At 38.1% G+C, this 26,085-nt stretch overlaps 1 protein-coding gene across 8 annotated transcripts in view; it reads right to left on the bottom strand.

Moving 5' to 3' along the window:
* PIEZO2 (piezo type mechanosensitive ion channel component 2) overlaps positions 1-26,085 on the bottom strand; it is a 286,361-nt gene that overhangs the window by 110,569 nt on the left and 149,707 nt on the right. For all 8 annotated transcript variants that reach the window (XM_063165966.1, XM_063166019.1, XM_063166001.1 and 5 more), the window contains exons 5-7: positions 19,701-19,863; positions 6,799-7,009; positions 3,978-4,191 (exon numbers count right to left, since the gene is read on the bottom strand). In XM_063165966.1, the coding sequence (XP_063022036.1) occupies positions 3,978-4,191; positions 6,799-7,009; positions 19,701-19,863 (588 nt within the window). The remainder of the gene's footprint in view (positions 1-3,977; positions 4,192-6,798; positions 7,010-19,700; positions 19,864-26,085) is intronic.

The following is a 26,085-nucleotide window of genomic DNA, read 5'->3' as shown; positions in this document are numbered from 1 at the left end:
TTTGGACAGGAATAACTCTACTGACTCAGGGCAAACCTCATACCACTGCACTGATCCTATTTCTTCATGTTGGCAAGGCCTTATCATTTCCCCAATTACATTCTTTTGCCAAAATAAACAATATCAGGAAGAAAGGAGGCAGCGATCTGAAAAATGGTGAACATATTACTGTGTATTTTTTCAGGCCGTGACACCGTGTACCTAATTTCTAAAGTCATTTTACCTCATTTTCTTGTTTTTACTAACATCGGTGAAAATAATTTTATGGTAGAAACATGATACTTTCTGAATTTTGTTTTAAATTGATACTTCTTGCTATTTTCTCCCATCTTTGCAATATTTGTATATTGCAATATTTGAGATATTGCATCAATTTGCAATATTGATTTGCTGGCAGCATGCCTACCCCTGATATACCAGTTATATTCAGACTTTTCAGTACACTGGGCATTTTTCAATCTGCAGATCCCAGTGCTCACTTCATGGCATTTCAGCATGTTTGTGTTTATGCCACTTCTACCTGCACATCACAGATCCAGACAGCCACAGCAGCAGATGTGAAACTTCCAGGACAGCAATACCTCCATGTCCAGTAATATCACTCTGGCAAGTACTCAGGGCTATGTTATCACAATATCCAATTTTCAGGGGTGAAGTACTTTGCACAATCCCATGAGATTTCAGGGTAAAACATGTAAATTCACCAGATGTCAGGTTATCCCTCCCAAGAAAACTGTTTTCCTTTGGTGACATAATTCAGTCACTTCTTACAATCACAAATGGTGTATTTTTTTGAGTTGAAGGGTTCTTGAAAGGAAGGAACAGCTCAAGGGTGATGCAAGTCTTATCTGAATAACACTGTTAACTTGGGAATTTTCTGGTTTGTTTGGGTGTAGTTTATTTAGTCTGAAATCAATCGATAATCTGACAAGCTGAATGCATTACTATTCAGAAAAAAACACATTTTTTATTGATCAGAGAAACCACTTGTACATTTCTTGTAAACTTGAGAACTCAAATCCAGAAAGGAGCTTTTAAAAACACCAGACTTACATTCTGCTGAGAAAAAAAAATGTCCACCAGCAGCCCAATAGGAGCAGGTTTCACATCTGCCCTTGAAATTCAGGAGAGCTTTTTCTGGGGATTGGACCCTCAAAAATTTACAGAGAAATAAAAGTCCTTCTTTCATATGGAATCACAGAATAATTTAGGTTGGAAAAGACCTCTAAGATCATCGAGTCCGACCATTAAACAAACACTGCCAAATCCATCTCTCAACCATGTCCCTAAGTGCCCAGGTTTACAGATCTTCTAAGTATCTCCAGCGATGGTGACTCAACCCCTTTCCTGAGAAGGCTCTTCCAACGGCAGACAATTCTTCTAGCACAGGAAGTTCTTCTAATATCCAATCTAAACCTCCTCTGGTGCCACTTGAGGCTATTTCCTCTTTTCCTGATGCTTTTTACTCAGGAGGAGACCAACCCCCACCTCGCTACAACTTGCTTTTAGACAGCAACAAGGTCACCTCTGAGCTTTCTCCAGGCTTCTCCCTGTGTCTTCTGCAGAACAATTCCAGTTCCCTCAGATATTCCTCATAAGACTTCAGCTCCAGACCTTTCACCAGTTTTGCTGCCCTTCCCTGGGCATTTTCCAGCACCTCAATGTCCTTCTTGTAGAAAGAATTTGGGGAATCAAATTCTTTTCTTGGCATATAGTTTGCCTATGGAAGTCATGTACTAGTATTAATGAGAACTCTGCATATTTAGCACACCTTCAAACCAAGATTATACATAAAATAGCAAGGTATTGATTTTCTTTTAGGATGCAAAATGCTAAAATATTTTTTCTGCAGCGTTCTGATACATGTCTCTCATTTTTCCTCCTCTAGCCACTGCTTATATATCAGCCCAAGTCAATCGTTAAAAATCATCAGTGGCCTTTGCTCACACTAAGATTTTCACTTCCAAGCTCTGAGAACACCTGCCTTGATGCTCTTCAAAGACACCTCCCTGACAGCAGATCAAAGTAGATCCAGAATAGGAAGAGCTTCAAATAAAGAAACAAGGAATACTGCTACTGCTCCTTCTGCTACCATTGTGCGTAAGTTGAGTGGGGGTTGTTGTGTATATTCAAACATAACTTCACACATAATTTGGAACATCAGTCCCTCACATGATTTCCTGTGTAAAAGGCAGAGTATTCAATAGTACCAATTCAAGAGGAAGTCTGCAGGAAGGTAACATCATTTTTTTTTTTGTTTACAAAAATGTCAGTATGTACTCTGAAATCCAATGCTGGGACATTTTTTAACCTAAACTCCGAAGGTGCTTTTCTTTTCTACACCAAGGCAGACACAACTTTCTTGCAGCTTGATTTTTTAATTTCAAAAATTAATGACTAAGTTAAAGTGCCATATTTGTACTGACAAAATTTTGCCATAAAACAAAGAATCACATTATTTACAATCAAAGAAATTACTAAAAGAAATTACTAAAGAAATTACTATATTACCAATGTCTTGATAATTGTCTCAAAACAATTATCTCAACATAAATTAATTTTAAAAAATTAATTTAAAATTAATATAAAAATACTAAAGAGAAAAAGGGGACTTCACAAATTATGCATAGGAAGAAAGTCGCACATAATGCAGCTAAATTGCATTTCTTCTTGAGAAGATGTCATTGCTGTCTGTTGCTAAAAACTGTGAGTAGATATCCTCAAAGCCAAATGGTTGAGAATTTTGAAGCCATTCTCTTTTTATTTTCTTAATACATGGAGGAAGTAATATAAAAGGTTTAGGGAAGTTGAGAGCATTTCAGCTTCTTGGCATTAGAAATCATCCATTCTCCTATCTCGACCTCTAGGTGGCACAAAAGAACCTAAACTAAGCAGGCTTTCCTGATTTTTCAGGTAACGTTATGCCCTCCCAATCAGACCCCACAAGTCACCAGTTACAGTATCACAAAACACACGTATCTATTAACCTGTATTAAATAAAATGTCAAAATAAGTACTAAAGTAACAGCTACGGTAGCTAGATAGCTCCATTTTACTGCTTTTATTAGTGCATTGAGAGATAAATAATTAATTGATTCTCCACAGTACCTCTAATTTCCTTTCATCTTCAGCTTATAATAAAAGGTACAATAGGTTTACTAGAAACAAAGTTAATGTTCACATTTAGCTTAATATAAGGATTACTACAGCATTCAAAAAACATACCATAAAAGCAAATTTGTCATCACACTCCACCAGAAAAAAAAATAGTAATGAGCAAAATACATCCATTACTTAATCTTATTTAAGATTACAGTGTGTAGAAAATTAAAGGGTCAGTGAAATCACAGCCAGTCAATATTTACTGCAGAAGTAACTAGAAATGCTGCTTTTTTTACTTAAGGTAAGGAACTGTTGGTATGAAGATCAGCATGTTCTATACGAATCTATGTGACCCGAGAAAATTTTTATATCATCAGCCTAATATGCACAGTACATGAAGGATCCCAGCAGCCCTCAGCCTCTGCACACAAGAGTGGCACCACAAAAGCATTTTGCTCCAGTTAAGGCACTATGACATTAGACACCAGAGAATTAATTTTCTTCTACAAAAAACCAAACATGCATTTGTATATTTGCCCTTGTATCAATGTTGCCATCAATTTCCTTAATTCCTACATTAGCCCAATCATTCACACACACATCTGAGGAACACTCTGAGAAAAAAACAAACAAACAAAAGTAACCCCCCCCTCCTAACCTGCTCCAGCTCTCTGTCTGCAATTACCCAGTCTGGACTTTCCACACTGTCATTCAAAACCACTCCATCTGAAAAGATTTGACTCTTCCACCACTGAACAAGAAGGTATGTGTAAAATTTGCAAAAGCATTATGTGGAAGATCATTTGCATCAACATGTGACAAACAGAGCATTGCATCATGTGCCCATAATTGAACAGGAAAGGAATTTTTCTCACCTGGCATAGAAATCTTTTGGTGGAACAACCTCCTGAAAGAACTGTAGCTGGTACAGATAAAGTCCAATCAAGTGTCCTGCACTGAATATAGCCATTAATACACACAGACAGCTGAATATCAGCGGATCAAATGCTTGGCAACAGGACCACCATGTGCACAGGCCCAAAAACACAAAGAAATACACAGCTGAGGTCAAAGATGGCACCATCATACCTGTAAAAATAAAAACATGGAGTGTTGGAGAAGTACAGAAAATATCAGCATTTGTTAAAAATTAAATTTGACAAGGTGTGTATTAAAAAAATTGAATAAATTAGTTTTCTGGTCATTATAACATTTAGCTTTAAAGACTGCTATTAACTTTGAGACTAGAAGAGAAGGATCTTCTTTTTATTTGTTCAATTCACTAATACAATATCTCGGCACTTAGAATACAATCACTCTCCAGGCTTTCCTCTGAGATGGAATTTTTCTCTATGTAAAGATGTTTCATAAAGCATGGAGAAAAACTGTGGAGTGGCTGCAAGGGCAGCTAATACTGCCTAAGACTACCAGTGTATAACTTTTGAGTACAAGGTGCTAAAGTGGCATCATGGATGAATAGTAAAAAGCCTCCTCATACAGATATTGCAATACCTTGACACAGTAAAACAAAACAGACCCTGATTCATGCATCAAAATGAAGAGCTTTACATAAAATCTACAAATAATCAGTAAATGTTTGATTTAAAAAAAAAATTTAACTCCTAGAAATGTATAATTTACACAAGACAAAGACCATGCTGTCACACACATGTATACTGTTTTTGCTTTTGCACATGTAGCTGAGTATGGCAATTCAGAAAATGTCCAACTGGTGAAGGAGACTCAGTGCTCTCCTGGGAGCCTGCAAAAATAAACTAGGAAGCAGGAAAGATATTCATGTCTAAGAGTGGCAACTATGAGAAAATGATGTAAGAGCTTGCAGACAACACAGCAGCCCAGTGGATTCTCGGATGCAACAGTGCCTAACTAGCAGGGGCCCCTGCCTAAATTTATTTTTAGGCTTTTTAACTAGTAAATGTCTAGGAGCCACCTTCCCCAGGACAGACCTGCAGGCTCCTGGTGCCCCTTAGCTCCAGTGTGTCTGCTGGCCCTTCCCCTCACCTGGTTTGATGTGTCTTTTGGGAGCAGTGCTCCCAGGGATGGTCCTGAGCTGAGCTGAGTCCAGGCATAGTAAGGACTGATATCCACAGTTATATACCTGAGGTTCACCATCACACCTTTCTCATCATATTTTAAGCTTTCACCTATTGTGCTGTAAAACTTTACCCAGAAATTTCTGCCTCCAGCCTGTAACTATTCCTTTTCTTCTTACAAAGAGACACTTTGTCTTATTCCAACACTTCTGGAGAATAAGAATACATGATATCCTAAAATAAGTTATTTATTATGGCCAGTTACTCTGGCTGCGAAAAATACAAAATTTATTTTTGGCCTGAAACTGCCTAGATTTACCATTTAACTGTTGGCTCCTATTATCAATTCTACTAGATGAGATACCTTAAAAAATGGAAGCACTTTGTATCTTTGTCAGTTCTTTCAGGCTGCAGTCAAGTCACCCTTCATTTTTTTGGCACGGTAAGTAGGGAAGTATTTAACTTATAAAGCTCAAGGTCTCTCTCTGGAGTACAGGCTTCTCAGACCTCAAGTACTTTTTGTAACTCTACTCTGAACACTTCCCACTTCTTGTCTTGAGTTGGAGCTCCACAGGCAAGATGCCCATCACCATTCAGAAGAAACTGCCCCCTGCCACTGCTGCACAATCCTTCTGCTTCCTCTTGAACATGGATGATGTTCACCTATGTAGAGTGGCATCAGGCTTTTTGAATTTCTTTATTTGGGTTTTTTTAATGACATCTCACATCCCTGGTGTCAGGCTCTATGGTAGTCCATATATTTTTTCTCTTTTTAGATGTATTACTTTCCATTTGGCTACGTGTAAGGCTGTTTAGCACTCTTGCTTAAGGAAAGAACCTGCCTTACTAAAACAGCCACACCTCCAATCTCACCATTCAATATCAAACTTTTTTGTACTGTTGTTTTATACTTCATATACTGAGAGCTCATATTTAAAGTTGTAACCTTTATATGTAATCACTCCATTCAAACATGTGACTTGGCAGGTAAATGCTAATCTACAATTCCATGATTTAATTTTGAATTTAGTTACAACCTATAGTAATTTTGTACACTTCTTTTCTGGGTGTAGCTGATTATGTGGTATTAAATCAAATGCCTTATAAAAAGGTAGGCTATATAACATCAAAACAACTACTCTTACCAACTAAATAAAAAAAAAAAAAAAAATAAAAGGAAGTCTGCTTATCACTCTTTTTACACACAACATGGTCAAACAAACAATTTTTTTTAAAGGCTATGTGAATACAGTTCCTTTTTACACTTAGAAGGGATGAAAGCAAACCTATGAATTCACTTTAATGTAAATATATACACACGTAAAACGTATGTATTTACATTACACACACACAATATATATCTAGTCATCTATAATATGACTCCCATTCACCATTTGGTTATGACAGCAACTGTGAAAATCATAAATGGAATGGCAGGGCCACACAGTATCAGCACAAAAAGAAATTAAGCAACTCAGCATATTCCAATACTTGCCAAAGAGTTAATTTAATAAAATCAGCAGCAATTTCTTTTCCCTTAAAAATTTCCATTGTTACTCCCACAGGTGCCAAAGTGCTGAAAACTCATTTGTTAAATGCAGAATCTAATGGGCTCCTGAGGAAATTTTTCAAACAAACCAACCTGCTGAACCAAGTAAAATTGTAACAACAACTTTTCCAGTGGTGATTATCATATTGCCAATAAACTCCCTCAGTTTGGATGCTAGGAAGGCAATTCTACGCAGCAGTTTTAATTTCATGGTCTCCTCAAATTCTGCTTCTCCACAGTCATCGTCATCCAGATCTTCTTCATACATCAAAGCATCATCTGGCTCTAATTTTTCTCTTACAGCCTAAAGGAGAAGGAAGGAAAAAAAATAGAATGCAAAAACACAGAGAGAGAGAGACAAAGGAATCTGAAATTAAAACCCACGCAAAAAATATTTAACAATGAAGTCTTCTTACAATCTTCGACTATGCCAAGTACTGAGACACAAGAAAGACATACTAAAGCTAGAGATGTACATCAATGGCTCCCACTTCAGAGCTGTCTCAAAATAAAAGGTTATTAAAGGTGGTCTCTGGGAAAGGTTGCACAACAGGCTGCTTGCTCATTTACACATGAAATTTGGTTTGATTATTTCAGCATTCTTAGAAAGATAAGCATCTTGCTATCTAATATCTTTTAAACTCCTCTTTGCCTCAAAGGTTTCAGTTATAAGCTCCAAAAACTGTAATCCCTGGGTTGATATTGCTCAATACCAAACCCTTCCCAAACCCATTTTTCATCATCCCTTTCTCTAAAGACAAAACCTAGAATGGAGCAAGTAGGAGTCATCTGGAACAGGGCAACAAGGGTTGAAATGAATGGACAGATAACTCATTGGTGACAAAAGGGCAGCTTGGGAGAGAAATAAGAGACTACGCAGAGGCTTGGGGAGAGAATGAGAAATGTGGAGATCAACTGATGGTGAAAGAAAAGGTAAAAATGTGAGCAGGAGAGACGTAGTGAAATCTTAAGTGAACTACGACAATTTAACAGGGGTAATGAGACCAGTGACTTAGAACTACACAATGGAAAACAGAAAAGAAGGAAACATGGAAAGGCCCATCATACTTGAGCAGTTTGTTAGGATTTGGCAGTGGCCTTCACCATCAAGTCTCCATCGTATCTTGGAGACCAGAAGACATATACAACTATTGAGTGATGCAGACTAAATCATCAACCCACAGTGAGAACCTGCAGGATTAGCAAGAGGCCCACACATAGATACAATTTATGGAAAAATTAGTCATTCATGGAAATGTAGGGGCATATTAAAAAAAAAAAAAAAAAGTAAGAGTCTTGAGCCAGGTTCTCATTTGGTGTAATATAGAATAGCTTTTTTGGCAGTAATTTAGACTTGTATTAGCTAACACTAGTTCTAGCCAAACCATATCTCTGTGTGTGAAATTTAAAGAGAGATTAAAAAAGAGAGATTATTAGTATTTTTCATCAGAATAGCAATTTTATATGTATTGGTGACCTTTGGCAGAAAAAATTCCACACTGACAGATAAGACTGCAGTAGGAACAGATGAACTCTCAGCCTGCTCAACCAAATTCTTCTGTAACATTACGTGGATTCCCAGAAGAACAAAACTCCCTGTAGATGGCTTCACTCCTTCATTTCACCTCTAAGATTGTTGCCAGCTTTCTCCTCTTAATTCAGAGCATTAACGCTGCTGTGAATGTTCAGGAAAACAAACAAGCAAACAAACAAACAAGCCTCTAAACAAACCTGCTTGTTTTAAAGAATCTATTTCACGGACAACAAAATATGTAATAAATATAGAGGGCTGATCGGGGAAATCTACATTTCCATTTCAAGCCATGCAGCACAAAGAGGCATTCTGTGTGTTCATCACTGCTGCTCATATCTGAGCTCCTATCCCAAGGATAGGAAACATTAAATATTCAGAAAGAATGCTGACAATAGGTGCAGCAATACTTTCTGCCCTAACTTCCACCAGAGTTGTTTCAGTGAGGAAGTTAAACAAAGGGCAAATGTTACAATCCTTTTTGATTGTGTCATAAATACTAGATTAACAAGTTCTTCATCTAGTCCTTTTGGGTCCAATCCTGCTTCTCGTGCTCTGTGCCTTGAGTTTAATATAACCGGTGAACAGTGAAACCTTCAATAGCATCCATATCCCAAAGGAAGAGAATGAGTGAGACTGATGGACATTTAAAGGTTTTGAAGTGGCACACTTCCTAAACATAGATCTGTGTGAAGGAGACCTTTGTTTCTTCGGCTTGTGCCTTCAGCTTGCTGAAGACAATACACATTAAGACTTACATTCACTTTAAAAATATATAGGAATCCAAATAAATAAATTATTTCATGGAAGGCCATCAGTATTCATCTGTCTTTGAACATTATGTTAAACATAATGACAGGATTCATATATTTATTACAGCTTAAAATTTCTGATTGCTATGAATTATACATAGGCAGGAACAGGAAATAAAAGTCTGAAGAGTCACAAAAGACAATAATAAAATATTCTGCAAACAAGCAGAAAATGCTTTTGCGGGGAATATGAAAATAATCAAAATTTTTTTAATTATAAATTGGAGGAAAACACACAATACCTTCAAATAATAAAATAAAAAGGAGGACACAGAAATAAGGAAACCATACAAAACATCCCAATGAAATGTGGAACTTGATAGACTTTTCTGTCTCTCATCCCTACCTGCATACCTAACGTCAGGTGCCAAATGCCCAAATTCACACCTCAAAATCTCCTCAAGAGAGATCTTTGGATTTTATGTCATAACTAGCAGCATAATTTTTTAGCTTTACCAGGCTATTTAATCTTGCTTCATTAATCTAAAGAACATTTAGGCTACATTTTTCCTTGAGAGTTAAGCATTAATAATCTAGTCCTGACATGTATGACACAGCACACCCAGGGAGAAGCAGTAGGGAAGAGGATATTTCAATGGACCAGGATATGACTGAAGTTGGGAAGGAGATGATGGTCTGAAGTTTCCATGGACTCAGGCTTCTACACTTTAAGCACAGCTAAAAGCTTCAGTGTCCATGAGTTACCAAAGAAGTTCCTTGGTTTTTAGCTTTTATTTAGATAAAGCTGTAATAAATAAAAACCCAAACATATCTGTTTTTAATTCAGTATCCAGGATCAAAGGCCATGTTCCAGTGTATGTCAAAAAGACAAACTTTGGATTCCCTACTCTCGTATTTGCTGCCCTCTAACAGGATCATCTGGGCTGGCTTTCCATTTTCTCACATTGAGCACTTCCAATTGCAGAAGGCAAGCAAACAGTGAACAGTTTTCACATCCAACATGGTGATAATGTGCTTGTTGTTTTAACACTTTCTGATGATTAAAAAGCCATACAAGTGTGCGCTCATCACAGAACACCATTACTTCAGTCAGACTGCTTTGCAAAGCTCTTTTTTACTATGTGGATTAGTCTAAAGCTACAAACCCATGCTACATAGGCTACAGTTAGAAAAATACTTTTACTTCCATAATAAATTACCTATTATGCAATTACAGGATCCCTGTGGATGCTGATTAAATCAAATAAACTTCTCCATTCAAGGAGTATAGAGCATTTGTGAAGCCATAAACATGTGTTTCCATGACCCTTGCTCTGTAGAGCAGGGCCTCAGGACTCTTTATAAACAAACTAAATGCAGTTTAGGTTTTTTAGCAATCATGTGGAAGTCCCTGGAGTATTTATTGTACAACACTTTTTCAAACTGCCAAACTGAGATAGAGAACAGGCAAGGAAACAGTACAGCTCCTGTGGCAGCTATGGCAGCTGGTCTTGTGGCCAGGCCAGAATGTCCATTAGCTACTTTGGGAGCTGCTTTTTCAACATCCAACTTTTAAATGTTTCATCTGGTACAGTATAAACACCACTGCACAGAGATATCCTCTAGTCCCAGAGATGTATTTACTAACAGGAAGCCTTAACTCTAACCTAAACCCCATTTTTGCTTCAGAGCACTCCTTGCTTTGTACCTACTTTTAATAGCATTGTATCTGTAAACACAAATTTGGTCATTTATTGACTTTTCAATTCTAGAGGGGCCACAAATGAAACCCTTAAAAAACTCAAATACTGACAGCAAGAAAATTTAATTAGCCAGAATTATTACACCTAAGGGGATGCAAGCCTCCTAACTCCCATCCTGCTGAATACATTGTAATAATTATTGGGACCTCTCAAGCATGCACTGCTAAGCTCACAAGAGTAAGTTCCTGTGGGTGTTCAGGTGCTTCTTCATTGTACTTGGCTCATAAATGCTGTACAAATAGCCTCTTTTCAGTATTTTGACACTCCCAGTCAGTATCACGAAATAGAGAAAAGCGGGAACGTTACACTTTTCCAGCTGTAGCATTCCAGACCTCAGCACAGACTTCTAACCCCTGCTGCTGATAGCCACGCCATATTCTCTCAAGGGGAGAGAATATGGATTGTCTTCATGCTGTCTCACAGTTTGTGTGCCGTGGGACTCACAGTCACACCATCCTGCTGACATTGCTACTGTTAAAGTGTGATTCTCTCAAGATATCACCACCTACAACTACTTCTTTACCTCTAATCAGAGATTTTTATTCCATACCTGTGATAGAGTAACACAGATATTATTTGTTACACATCTAAGTCTGTTAAAACCATGAGGCCCAGGTTTCTGAACTTCCCATTTCAAAAAAACTCCTGTAATGAACAGCTTGGTTTAGAAATTATCTGAGAAAAGCTATTTGATTCAATTTTACCAGCAGAACAATAGAAATAGGCTCTCTCCTCTCACACTTAGATCAATTGCCTCTGTAGTCACTTAGCTACTGCATTCAACCTATCATAACATGACTGAATTCCTATAAATAAGTTTGCTCTAAAAGCCCTCTTTCCCCCTTAATAAAGATCTTCAACCTTTATCTTCAAATACAAGATAGTTGCAGCAGTAGGAATAATTAAATTAACCACTTACTTGCTATTAGAAGCAGCACTGATGTAAGTGAATATAGAAAAAATAACCAAACTAAAACAATATTCCTTAGACAGACCCAGCTGTGAACAAAAAAAAACTGGAAAAGAAACTGAACTGCTACTTCTTTTACCATCAAAGGAACTGCAAGCCCTTAATGTGATATAAATGACTGCAGTTTCAACCTGTGGTCAATACTAAACCATGTTAACACAATCAAGTATTGAATTTTCAATTTTGCAAGAAAGTGTAGAACTCCACTGTTCTGAAAGCATCAGCATGTGAGAAGCGGATGTCCTTGCTTTTCCTGCCACAGAACGGATTCAAAAATTTCCACATATATTATTCCCACATGTCATTGAACTTGATTCCTACAGAGATGGGGCTGCTTAGCAAAAGTATCTTCCTTAAGGTCATCTTGTGTGAGGTACATGGGATCTACAGAAAGACAGAAGGGAACACCAGAGTACCCAAACATGGGCTGGGCATGGAGAGCTGGCTGGGGACTGCAAGCTGGGATAGAAAAAGGAAACTGTAACTTCAAGGGAAGGCCCTGCTAAGTGATCTGAACTAATCAAGTGAGGGACTGCAGTGAATCTTTTGGAAGGTGTGACATTAATGAGATAGATGCATCTTGGGATTTAAGCCATTTATTTTAGTAATTTCTATTACTCAGCTGAATCACTGAAAAGAAAACAATAAATTATCTTTAAGTCATATAGATCTTAGTGAAAAATTTTATCACTTGTACATCTTAAGTGTGCTAAAGCTTGGGTTCAAGGCCCACACAGAAAGATAGATGTAAATCAAAAATAACTTTCTGATATCAGAATAACTTTCAGTGTATTTGGAGTAATAAATGCCATACATACACTTCCACAGTAAAATCTACTGTGGGAAAGAGTAACTCATTGCAAAAAAAAAAGATCAGCTATTTACTGGATGCACATAAGGACAGAAGCATTTGGCGAGACAAAGGAAATTCAAAATAAATTAATAAAGACAAGAACTGTTCAGAATCAGGACAACAGGAAGGCAACTCATTAAATCCTGTATACAATAGATATTGTACTGACAGAACAAGAGATTATTTCACTTCCCAAAGTACCCATTGCACCTGAGCAAACACTGAGTGATTTCAGCCAATCACTGGGCCAATATTGAAATACAGTTTCACATCTCAGCTTCTGAAGGTTGTCAGGCACAGAAGCCAAATGCAAAAGAGAGGAAAACTCACAGGCAGAGTTTAGTGGTTTGGCCTGAGACAATTAAACACTTCTTTTTTAGTGAAAAGGAAATAGGAAGAGTTGGGTTATGACTACAAGGCACAACGCAGTTAACTGAGCGAGAGCAGGTATGCACAGCACCTATATGGAGTAATTCCTGGCCCAAGAAATACACCTACTCTACCAGTATGCATCTTGCTAAGAAGAAGAATAAATACCCAACCGTGGTGCTGTGATTATTTGCAAACCAGAGTGACTTGGATACTTCTCCAGTACCACCCGGAAGAACCTCAGACTACTGGGATGAATAGAAGAATGTGATGTCTAATCTTCAAGAGGATCCAAAGTCACTTGTCTTCTGTCTTGCAGAGCAACCTTTAAAGAAAGATGTGAGTTTTTTCTCCCAATCAGAGGAATTAATTCTAGAGAAGAAAACATTATACTGAAGTAAAAGAGCAGAAGAACTAAAAAGGTTATCATGCAGCTATATATGTGCAATATAAATCAGATGTTTTCTAACCACCAGAAAAGCAAAATTACAGAACAGGGTCATTTCTGAAACAATGGGATGAAGGAAAACTGCCCTGTTTTCAAGATGGTGCTTTCTACCTTCCAGAGGGAATTGTGTGATATATCTGCCTGCAGTAACAGCAGACTGAATTCCGTGAGTCAAGAGATTCCTTCTCCTGATGTGTTATTCATCACTTAGGCTCATCACTTAGGCTGTCCAAATGCAGTAGTATTCCAGGATTTTAATCTCTTTGTTAATAAATCTGTGTCTCAAAAATTGGAAGGGAGAACTGTGAGTAACTGTGAGTGAAGAGCTGCCACAAGAAGAATTGCATCCTGTCTTGTTTCTGCCCAGAACAGGACAGGTGCACACCGAAGTTTCCCGTCCAGCAGGCTGACAGCCTTCAGTAACACACTGCACTATGTAACATCATGTAGCTGCAGCCTGCTGTAGTGTAATTACATATTTGTGTTAAGACTTATCCAAAGACATGTGCATCAAACCAAGGAGCTAATGTAACTTGTAAACTTTTGACCCTTGTTAAGATGAGATGCATTAGAATTGTTACTGAGGGAGGCAGCTGTGTAAGGTCTGGCAAACTTCACCACTACAAACATCACAAGCAAAGAGATAAGGGAATCTCATCTACTCTTAAAACAGCAGGAAAGAAAAAGTTTAAGATCCTGTTTATACCATGTTCAAAGCACACAAAGACCAAGTGGGTTTGACCAGTTCACCAGAGGTCAGAATCAGAGAAACATTAATAACCAATTGGAAAGAGTAAGCTAGTGCTGTGCTTAATATGGGCAACAAGAAGATAAAAGATGAAAAATAATAGAGGCATCATCAGGAAGCTCAAAGAAGTCAAAACATTCCAACCCTCTCTAAGAAGTTCTTTTTCCATAATATTTCCCACAATAGCAATAATTTTCTATCTCAGAAGAGAAGCAAATATTGAAAGAGGAGTTGCATATTGAAAGATGTCTAGAGAAATCATGGCCAAAACATCCCATGTCAATGACCACTAGTCAAGTCAGGTGAATGTTTGATACTGGTAAAATCTAATTAAATTAAGGCACAAACAAAAAACAATAAATCATCTAAGGAGAAATATATCCATCACAGGCTTCAAGAAAAATGAGGTGGTCCTGTAGAGAGGGTCATGGGCACCACTGTAAACTGCTTAAGGCAGGTTACATCTGAGGGCAAGAAAAATGCAACTGCAAAGACTGGGACATCAGACCTTTCTCAGGGCTGTTCACTTCACTCATGCAGGACATTCAGGTAGGTGATATGCTGGTAGAATTGCTTAATCCTAAAATCTCTGAACCTAATAATCAATGTCATAATATTATCATTTAAATCAACAGTAAGACCTTGCCTGAAATGCTGAGGAACTGATAATCTCTGCATCTCAAAAGAATATTGCAGAACTATAATTTGTTCAGAAATAAAAAGTAATTAAAATGACAGAAGAAATTTTAAAAAGACTGCTTAGCCTTTAAAGGTCAAATATAGAAGATAGCAAATACATTTGTTTTCCCTTACACCATCTCACTCTAATTTATTACATGTAAAACAAGGGATCTTCCATAAAATTAAATAGTGTTAAACTCAAAATAAAATCAAAGAGCACTTATTAAATTGTGAAAGCCCTTGCTTCATGATACCACTGAAGCCCAGAAATTAATGAGATTTTATAAGAGTCTGGGTAATTATATGTTTAACAAGATTATTCAGAGTAGCTATAATTATAAACAACCTTTTTTGGAAGGGATTTGAAACCACATGCTTTAGGATTAAAGTCATTCTCACATGAGGAGAGACCAGGATAAACTGTAACATTGCAGAAAGATATTTTCTTATTTGCTGTTGTCCTTATCCAGCAGGTACCAGCTACTTTCAGGATAAGGATACTGGTCTAAAAGTGTCATTCCTATGCTAGAAAGTCCTTGGACAAGGCATGGGACATGGGCAGTTCTCAGAGCCTGTCTGTTCTGTCCTGTCTGGAATGTACTGCAGTTACACTTGGGGACCTGGAGCAAGTGACAGCTCTCAATGCACTACATTTTCAGTGGAAGACAAATAGCCTGTCACTGTTTAGACAGACAAAGATGGGGAACATTTTTATTGCTTCTGTGTGCCCAGGGACACAGGAGCTGAGAGACAGATGAAGTAATAGGCTTGAGGACACAAACCAAGTTTGTGGCAAAGTGAGAACCATGATGGTCCTCCTGATTCCAGCCCAGTATTTTGAGTCCAGGCCAAGCTCTCCTCACATCCTTCTCAAACTTTAGTTCATTAAAAAAAATACTCTACTTACTTTTTTTTTTTTTCTTTTTTTATTCTCTTTTGAGATCCCAAACAAATCTCTGACTGCTGCAGAAAAGAGGACGGCTGATAGCTTTGGGATCAACCTTGCTTATGAGACAAAGTCAGGAGCTAATGGTCCTGTTTGCTTTCTAGGACATCATGCATGAGAAACGAGCTTCAATGGGCAAGACAGCAAGTGCTTTACGAGCAAGCTGCATTGAAGACTACAACAGGGTGTTTTCAACTAAGATCAACACCTCTTATAAAGTTTAAGTTGTGCAATTGCAGAAGGGTTTTCCTTCCTGCCACTGTCACTTGAAACATCAAGCAATTCATCCACAGTCTCAAGAAAAGGCTCCTTCCTTTCTATACCTATCAGACTGTATATACTGTATTTGCATTTTGGCACATAAACCGCCATCTGCTCCAAATCAAAAATGTCATGCTTTCAGCTGCAGCTGGGAGTTAACTGTTGTCTCTTATTTTCTTCCACCTTTCACACCTTGTGACTGCCATTGTGCTTTTCAGCATTTGCAACCCGGGCCTGTCTCCAGCTGAATTCACCTGCTTTAAATTTTCTGGGCCCTAATAAAAAGGGCTTGCAGACACGTTTGCTCCAAGTGTGCAACCATTTAGGGGTGGTAATGAGTTGGACTGCAGCCTGGTATCTGGCAGACCTTCCCACTCCATGACTCACTGTTAATTAAAACCACACTCTGCTTATTCCTGGGATAGTGTTACTTACAAATAATTGAGTGTCTCACTGCCTTAGAGCCTCCTTCCTCAGTTCTATTCTGTAGAATAAACTTTTCTGATGGAGATCTGTTTCCCTTAAAGTTGGATGCAGTGTAATGGAGAAAGACATCCATTTTTCAGCAAATCCTTGTTGTTCTTTATTTGGATTCTGATACTTTTTCTTGTTTTGAATTGCATCTCAATCCAAAAGCAATCTGATCCATCATGGCTGGTTTCTCAAGGCTACTGCCATTCCAAAATACAGCTGCTCAACTGGAGGCATTTTTACAACATGCCCATATATCAACAGAAATGTGATGGGCTCACACAGTCCTTTGAAAAGGTTAATTATAGCAGTGCTAAACCAATTATTTAACAGGCTTTCCTATACAGAAATGCTGGAAGGAGCAAATAGATTAACCTTTCTTTTTTAATTAAGCCTACTTTGATAGTATTTCACTCTCCTACAAAGCAAAGAGGCCTGGGAATCATTCAATGTAAATAATTTAATGCAAGAAGGTAAAGCTGCAAGACATTGCTTTGGCTTGGAAGTACTTGATTTATAGAACCATCTGTGGCTAGGCATCTATCAACCTCAAAAGTTACCTCTCTAAAGGCTCTGCTAAGTCTATTTAAATCAGCTGATGGAATCTTAAAAAAATCTCCTACCACAAATTTCTGAGGGCTGGTGGCAGGAATTCTCAGCAGCAGCTCTTCAACTCTAGAATTACCTACAGAACTGGTCTAACAAACCCAGGACTATTTCCCTTGGAGGTACAATACCAAGTTCAGCATTTCTTCTGAAGTGTCTTTTTGTAGGACAATTGCTGCTGCAACTCAGTTTGTGTTTTCTAATTCAGTGGAGTTGCAGCCTCAGTAATGAACTGCACCAACACAGAACTACAGGCATCAGTCAGCTCAGGCAGAATTCAAAGAACTGGTCACTTACTAAGTCTTCCCTTTTCCAGTGTACTCTACCAAGAAAGAATTGAAAATTATGTGAAACCTACACAGTTTGGACTCATTTTAGACTATGCCAACATTCTCCCAAATTCAGACATTCAGTGGCCTGATCTCCATATGCATTAGGTTCCTTTCAGTCAGTCCTGCCAAATACATATTCCTTGCAGATTCAGCTGCTTCTGCCTCCTCCTCCTAACTAGCAGAAATGATTCCAGGATGTTATGTGCAGACACCTAGAAAGAGAAAACTGAAGTTTGGAAAAACATTTTTAATAGGTATTTGATCTTCCAATCTCCATTTAACTCAACCTTTAAAAAGCTACCAGATTACTCTGATGTAAATTCATCATTTTGGCTGTGAAGGGCAGAAGTCTTTAAAGTATTTGGGATCCCCTCACATAACAGAAAATGTTATCCCCTTTTTTAAAAAGATGCCTGGGATAGAGCTTTGGTGTCACTAAATCTAAACACAGCTGCTGTGTTCACTACATATTCTGCAATATATGCAGTTTACAGAACATAAATAATATTCACTGGGTTTTGATGTGAAGAAAAAAAATATATTTACACATATTTCTATTTGCCCAGTATTCATGTTTCTCTGCAGTCAGAGTTTTCTTCTCTCCCTCCTTCTTCCCTTAAGGAATACTCTTGCCTTGGCATTGGAAGTAGCCAGTCCAGGACCAGCCTGATATAAAGTTACACTCTGTGCTATGCAGTTAGGGTTTGTTAGCTCAGTTTTTCTCTTGCACTGGAGGGAAATGGCTTTTGAATCCAGCCTGGAAGCCAGCACTCATCCTCCCCAGGACACTGACCTCCCTTTGACCCAGACCCCAGGCTCAGGCTCACCTCTAAACCAAAGAAAAAGTGAATATCTAAACATCATTATCTGGTTTCAGAGGAACCAAACTATGCCTATCTTTCTTCTGAGTTTATGCCACCCAGATTACTCCTCCTTTTGTGCTTGTGAATAGTTTCTCTTCAGAAGATCAAGAGCACCAAAGAAGTCTGTTGGAACTTGCTTTGGTAAAATAAAACTTGTTTAAGAGGACAGCTGAACACAAACCATGCTAATAAGCCACACTTCTTTCCTTTTCTGGGTATAGCCCAGGGTTCTAGCCTGCTGCAAAATCCATTTTGCACAGCTTCAGCGATAAAGCAGATTTAAAGCTGATAAAACCATGTTCCAGGAGACACAAAGCTTTGCAAAGGCACATCAAACCAAACCCTACATATCCTCCAACGTGCTGTTAAAAAGCTGCAACCTTCAGGCAATCCACAGCTGCCAGGAGAGCCCATAAGAATTCCAACTGCAACTGAGTATAAAGCACAGCCCTGATATTGATCTCTCATGTGCTAGAAACTTGACCAGCTTCTGGCACTGCCACAATCCAGACAACCTGGCAACATGCAGGGAGGCCTCTTTTTACTCTATATAGTGGCACCAAAATGGGCAACTGATCCCCCTAAATATCTCACTCACTTCAAAGTTCAGTTTCTATTTGAAATGAGCAAGTTGAAATTGTCTCCCCTAAAAATGGTGCTTTGAGAGTAAAGAAAAAACATTCCACCCATATGTAAAAGAAGACAGAAAATGAGCCCCAAGCCATGCTAGACAGTCTGATAAAAAACATGTTAAGATTAGTAGTAGGAATTTCTCTGCACCCTGGCCCAAATTCCCTCTGTGGCTTTTTATATTACAAAATTGTTTTCCTCTTTCTGTGGATTTTTCTGCATTCAGTATCTCTGCTACTCTTCTCCCCACTAGTAAAAGACAGAGAAAACACATCAACACTTCCAGCTAAGCCAAATCATTCTCAGTCTCACTCAGTATAACCAAAGTTTTAGATAACTCCTTCCATGAACTTAACAAACATTCTCTCTTCTATTTTTTAAGAGTAATTTCTGATAATCACTCAGATGCTGCTGTACTTGGATAAGAAATCTGAAAATAGGAATGCTATCTAAGAAACTGAGAACTGTATGTAGCAGAACAACCTTGTCAGATTTAACCAGCAGCTCTGGTGAAGAACAACTTGTGATGGACTGTCATGATTGTTTTTTAACTCAACATTATTTGAAAAATCCTGTAGCATATCTACCGCTTTTCATATTCTGCTTTGTTTTCTCAACATAATAACTTTAGATTTTTCCACTTTAAAACCAATAATTTCATTTCCTGAAAGAAAGTTTACTACTTAACATAGCCAGCGCTCATGAAACCACTTCAGAACACAGGAACAAAGCTCACTAAAAGCCATGCAGATAGAAATGTGTATTTGATACCATCTCCTCATTTTCAAACTGCATGTTGCACTGTGCTGCATCCTCGGTTACTGGCTTCTGGAACACGTTGCGGCAGATAAGCCATATTGTCAGGCTAGCAATGAACATCCCAATATCTGGTACAAATAGTCTGATCACGTTCCCAGCATCTGCTCCTTTCACACTGTACGGGATGAAAAAAATAACAAAAAAAGAGAAACATTTGTTATTTTTAATGGCATTTTCAACTGGAACAGAAAGTAAGCTCAAGGCAAGGAAAAAACCCCAAATCATCAGTAATAACAAATCTTTGCAGTATGGGAAATATAAAGATGATTGAGGAACTCCAGACAGACAGATATTTTTGCTCTTGAGAAGTACAGAATAAGTGATTATTTGCTGGGAGCTTGCACACTCTTATTGTAGTGATACTTAGCATTTTGATTAACATAATTCTGAATCAATTTTTTGAGAGCAATACAGGAATAACCTCCAAATTCAACAGGCAAGATTTCAGCTGAATACCTAGAAAATCCATCTGTATGAAGCACAATCCTTTTACCAGCATTCCTTGCAAAGACAACAATATCCAGGTCCACCAAAGATGAGGATGTCCACCCTTAAGTAAGCCCTAATCCTTCTTCCTGGCACACAGAGGAATGACCAGGATGTGCTTAATATTTTGACATGTTTTATTATGTTTACTGATGCCTTTTGGGGTATTTAAGTACAAATATTTAAATGCTAATTAATATGCTCAATCCCTGCCAAAGAAGCCTTTCTTCTGCTCTGAAAGGTTTGTAAGGCATGATTTTTATGCAGGAAAAAGATTGCACTGTTTCATTGTGCAGATTTAATTGCTCACACTAGGAAATACAACTTTTTGGATTTGGACGTGGTGTCTGAATTTGGTTCACTGTTAAAAAGGAGAACCTGAATTTAGGTTTAGTGGCACAACAAAGTTTTTATTAAGCTGCTGAATGCACATATTAAACTCACAATTATTAATGAGAGGAAATAATCATAATTAATTGAAAGCATGAAGTTAAGGGTTGTTAAATATGCAGCTCCAATTTATTTAATTTTTTTACAGGGCTTTAAATCTGTAATCAGTTCTGAGGACAGGTGAACCATCTGTATAGTGCCTTGGGCATGGCTGACTGCACTAGGTCTTCACAGCCTGAACTGGTAGAAAACCTAACAGGTTGTTTTACAGATGCAAAGAAAGAGTTCACCTCTGGCATTTCTTCATTGCAGCTTTGAAGCCTAAAATAAACTTTGGGAAGGAGTTACCTGCAACTGCTGTGATTAAATGCAGGCCTGGAGTATCAAAAAAGTCTCCAGTGTGATTACAATACAACCACTGTCAAGAACTGTGTGGGTCGGCTCATACACCCACGATCAAATCCAACATTTCCATCACTGCTGCTCTGCTGACCCAGCTTTTCCACTGATGTGTATCTTGCAAAATAACATATGCTCAATGTGGGAATAAGGTAAGTGATCAGAAAGCTGGCTTTAATGTTTGTTTCAACAGCTTAACCCTGAATGGTCATGCACTGTATGGCACTTAAGTAGCTTGAAAATATTTTTCTAATGGCTTTCAGTTGTCCTGAAACAGAGGGAAAAAAAGTAATTGAAAGATTTGCAAAAGAGTTAGATGGCAAAATCCTTGCTGGACTGCTTGCTTGTTTCTTGTGCCACTGGTCCCAGGACAGCATGCTGTAGAGTCAACTGGCCTATGAGAGCATGGCCACTCTGGTTAACATTACTGAAAGTCCAGGCTTGACATGAGCCCCCCATTCTTTTTGCAGTACGGTGACCCCTAATGTCACTGAAGATTAGCCCAGGCTGCACCTTGGCAGAAAGAGGTAAAAAGTACATGTTTAATGAATCTTTTTCCCAACAACAGTGTACACGCATTTCATGATAATGTTAATGAACTTTTTTCAATAATCCTAACCATTGTGATGCCTAAAGAGGCTGACCTGGAACAGAGGCTAGGCAGAGTTAAAGGAATAAAGTAGGTATTTATTATAAGGCCTTCAAAGGATACACATTGGGCAGTTCAAGAGCCCGGCTGTGGCTCTGCCCAAGACAGACCCAAGATGGATGCAAGATGCATGACCAGTCACTAATTTAGACACTTTTATACATTTTGGTCCATTTACATATTGGAGTAAATTATCCAATTACAGCTTCAGGTTATGAAGTCCCTTTGTCCCTGATTGCTCTCCTCAATTCACTGTTGTTTATACATCTTGAGCCTAAAGCTGCAGTGGTGTCCTTGGTTCTCAGGCTGGAAAAGGATTGTTTTGTCTAACTACCCTGTGAAGAGAACTTGCTAGCACTTTATATGAAGTTCAGAGTCACACACTAATGCAGTACAGAATCTAAAATATATGAAAGCTAAAATTTAAGGCATCACTTCTATAAGGGAATTTTTTTCTTTATACAGATCTGGATTCTTAACTAATTGAAAATCAAAAATTAATTTTGCACCACTTCTGAAGTCCTTCAGATTCAACCACTCACTTGTGTACAAATTAAAAAGTGGCAGCCTTCAAGTACCAGCGCTTCTTAGTGGCACCAGGCTCTCCTTCCTCACATTGTACTCCCATGGAGCCATGCTGGGTATTCCTTTGCATATCCCGCTCCCCAGACTGAGGGGAGACCCCTGCGGGAGCCCTGCCCCTGGTGCAGCTCACATTTCTTTCCAAACCAAGTGCTTCTGATCTTTCAAAATAAATCATTTCGTGTGCTGTTGTGAGAGATGTAACGCACAGCTCAGGCTAGCAACAGAGAGACTGAACAGTGATACCTAACCATGGGGTGGGGAAAAATTCTGCACATGAATAGTTTATTCAGCAAAACCAGTTGCAAATGTATGCTGTCCCCACTTCCCCATGAAAAGGAAAACAAATTGACCTTGGTGTGATAATTAAAAAGGAAACAAAAGATCGCTTGAAAGTAGAGAAATGTATATTCTCCTGTAAAGCAGAATAATAAACTGCTTCATTCAACCCCAAGTAATTTGCTCCCCACTTTTTCACAGCAAAAGCTAAAACAAAAATCAGTTATTCCCACTTGTTATCTCTGGCAATACAAAAAAGAATGGCAAATACTGCCATCATTCCACAAACATTTCTCACTTTATTTGCGCATTCACACATGGTCATATTTTGCATTTGATAACAGTCTATACATTGTGCTCTTTCCCCCAAAAGAGGCTTTTAAACTACCAAGTTAAACAGAAGAACAGGAAACCTATTCAGATCTCCTACAACAACAGCTTTTTTTTTTTAATCCCTGCAAGAATCTCATGGTGTTCAATGAATTGGTCATAGCCTTTGATCTACAGCTGGTAAAGCATAATTTATTCACTTAAATGAAATAATTTACCTACAGGGCAGCTCTAGTTGTAATAGATACCAGTGACTGAAGCTTATAATTCAGCCATAAACATATTCTGCAGTATAATTACAGTAAATGACACCTTTAGTTTTTCCTTCTTTCTTACAGGATGCAGAAGAAAACAGCATGGACACACACACAGACACATACATACAGACACACAATGGATTAGGGCTTTGAAATGGTTTATTACTTTCCCTTGACCAAAGAAATCAAATTGCACACAATTTTTTAGAGAAGGGACTGCTACAGTTAGAGTTGCAAGAGCTCCTCTGTAACAAAAATAACTTTTGTAGAACAAAATGGACTTAATCTACTTTTCTGTCAATATGTGAAAGTGTTTTATCATATCAACATACTCCTAATATGGCAGTTTCCTCATCAGACAGTGTGTTCCCCTGCTGATTTCAGCTGAATACTTTAAAATTACTACTTTACAAAGGTTCATCTATTTTCTGTGCATTTATAGAATTTTCCTAGGACAGTGCGACTCTGGTCTATTCCTGTATTTCTCTGCTGCTCAAGAAACTGCACAAAATTTCCTACTTTATCTGCACTGAGAATAGAGATAGCTGTGGACACACACGTTAGAACCATTGCCTTACTTCATGCACACTTACTGGTAGTCAAACAAATGTCATCATAATGAAACATTACATTCTTGTTTGGAGCTGTAGAAATCAGCATTTCTGTTTTCTGAAAATAAAATTTTCACTTTTTGCCTTTCTAGAAAAACTGCTATTCACAAATTAAAATCTTTCAACTCCCACTGAATGTACAAAGCTTTGGTGAACAGTGAAGTGTTAATACTGCCAAACCTGGCCTGATTTCATTTCTTTAAAATGGCAGACACTCTAACTTCCTCTTTATTTCAGATTTACAGACTAAAACTAGAAAGACAGCAGAACTATTATATTATATTAGATTTAGAACTCCAATGTTTTCAAATAAAAAAAGTAAAATATATAGTAACACACATGTGAGACACCCTGCATAATGTACAAAATAGTCCACATATAAAATTAATACTAACAGTCTTCAAATTTAAATATTTACTATTTTGTTACAAATAAACAAAAATGGGAAAGAACAACCAGTCTTTCTTAAACAGAATTCAAATTAATTCAGCATCAGCAATGTATCACAATGTTAAGCTTATGTTAGACAATAAATAAGATTGCTTCTAGATTAAAGAACTGTAAAAAAGCTTGATTTTATATTGGATACTAGGTAAACAAAGTATTTTAAAGGTTATTTTTTATTGCAGCTTAAAAAAGTTATCAAAAGTCTTACATACTACACACTACATCTTTCCATACATGCACACATCTTTCCTCTTGTCCCTCCAGGGGTTTTCTATAGCATCTCTTTACTTCCTATTTAATTTAACACAAGAAAAGAGGCAATACTGTATTAACAGTTGGCAAGTGATAAACTAAGAAAGAGACGCATAGATGCTAATAATTTCCATTCATCTGTTTGGTGACTGTGAAACATCTGATATTCCTAATTGGATGTAATATTTCAGGGTAATTAATACACCTCTGTAAATGCTTACAGCTGAATTCCCATGGGCTTCATCTGCAACTGTAGTCATTAAGTTTGGAAGTAAAACAGGCCCAAGAACCATAAGTATGGACCCCTGGAAACATGGACTGGCAGTATTTCACAGGTGCTACGCAGTACGGTGAATGATTCATTTGTTTATCATCAGTATCCTCTCTGATCCAAAAATAGTGGAAACTTCAAGGGTACCAAAGGCTACTAACCAGATGGCCTTAGAGATGTGCCTGCTGATCCTTGCTGCTGGAAGAGAGTGTTGGGAATGGCTGCAGCTAGAAGCTAGTTAAAGAGGCTCCTTATCCTCTCTCAGTTTGAAATAAGGATGAAATGTCTGATCTGATATTTACTCTCCTGGGAAACTCCCACTTTCCTTATCTGAATCTAAGGATTGCAGACCCTGCCTGAGCCACAGCACTTCAGTGAACACAGGATGCCCAGAGTTTATATTCATGGTGCCATACTTGCCCCTGCTAGCTCAAAATACAAGTTTTCTATGATGTTGGTTCACATGGCAACCTTGCCACCACGTTCAGGGCAAACCTGCACCATGGGTAAGGTTTAAAAGCTGCTGAGCACTGGTAGATCTGCCCTTAGTCCTCTCCTTGCTCATCAACAAATTGAAAATAAATTATATCACAAAAACAAAATACAAACTTTGAAATATTAACATCCACAGTGCTGTGTCTACTTTCTCTCTCTCCTGCACTGCCTTATGGTCCTTTCAGTTCATGCAGAGCATGGCATGTGTTTTACCCAAAATACCTGAAGTTGCATTTTCAGAGAATATTGGTCGTGCAAAGTAAATGTGTGGGAGGAAGAGGGAAGCAAAAATGCATAGAAAACTACTTATAAAAATATTTAGCATGCACTGACCTACCCAACATACAAGTTCAAAGGGCTCCTGAAGTATTTGCAAAATCTAAATCACTGCTTACAAACTATGTCTGCACGGATTCAAAACCCAAAAGTACACTTTGCTTTTTCAGGAAAGATACCTTGCAATGAAGAACACACTCTGTATTGCAGAAGTGCTTAACCACGTATTAACCAAACATTTGCTTTCCAAACACCGCTATGCAGAGAGAGCGAGCAGCTATTTGAAACTAAATGTATACCGCCAAGATTTTGGTGCCTCGTTGCTTGCATAAAACATTCCACATTAAGAAATTATGGATATGTGCAACAAGTAAAATATTGGTTTGTGGTAATTCTTCTCTTTCTAAAGCACCTATTGTTTCTTTTTGTTCATTGATCTAAGAAAGGGCAAGCTCCAGCTTGCTCAGAGCAGCACACAGAAGATTTAAACTTCAGCAGGGGTTTTCAGCTATCATGCAAAGCACTCAGCTGCACCACTGCCAGACTCATGACAGGACAACACTCAGCTCGCTTTGCCCGTGTCCCACAGCTCCAAATGTGGAGCAGGACTCAG

Source organism: Melospiza melodia, chromosome 1, assembly GCF_035770615.1.
Source record: "Melospiza melodia melodia isolate bMelMel2 chromosome 1, bMelMel2.pri, whole genome shotgun sequence".
Taxonomy (NCBI): Eukaryota; Metazoa; Chordata; class Aves; order Passeriformes; family Passerellidae; genus Melospiza; species Melospiza melodia.
Note: the sequence above shows the minus strand (reverse complement) of the source record. Positions and strands in the feature narration are given on the sequence as shown.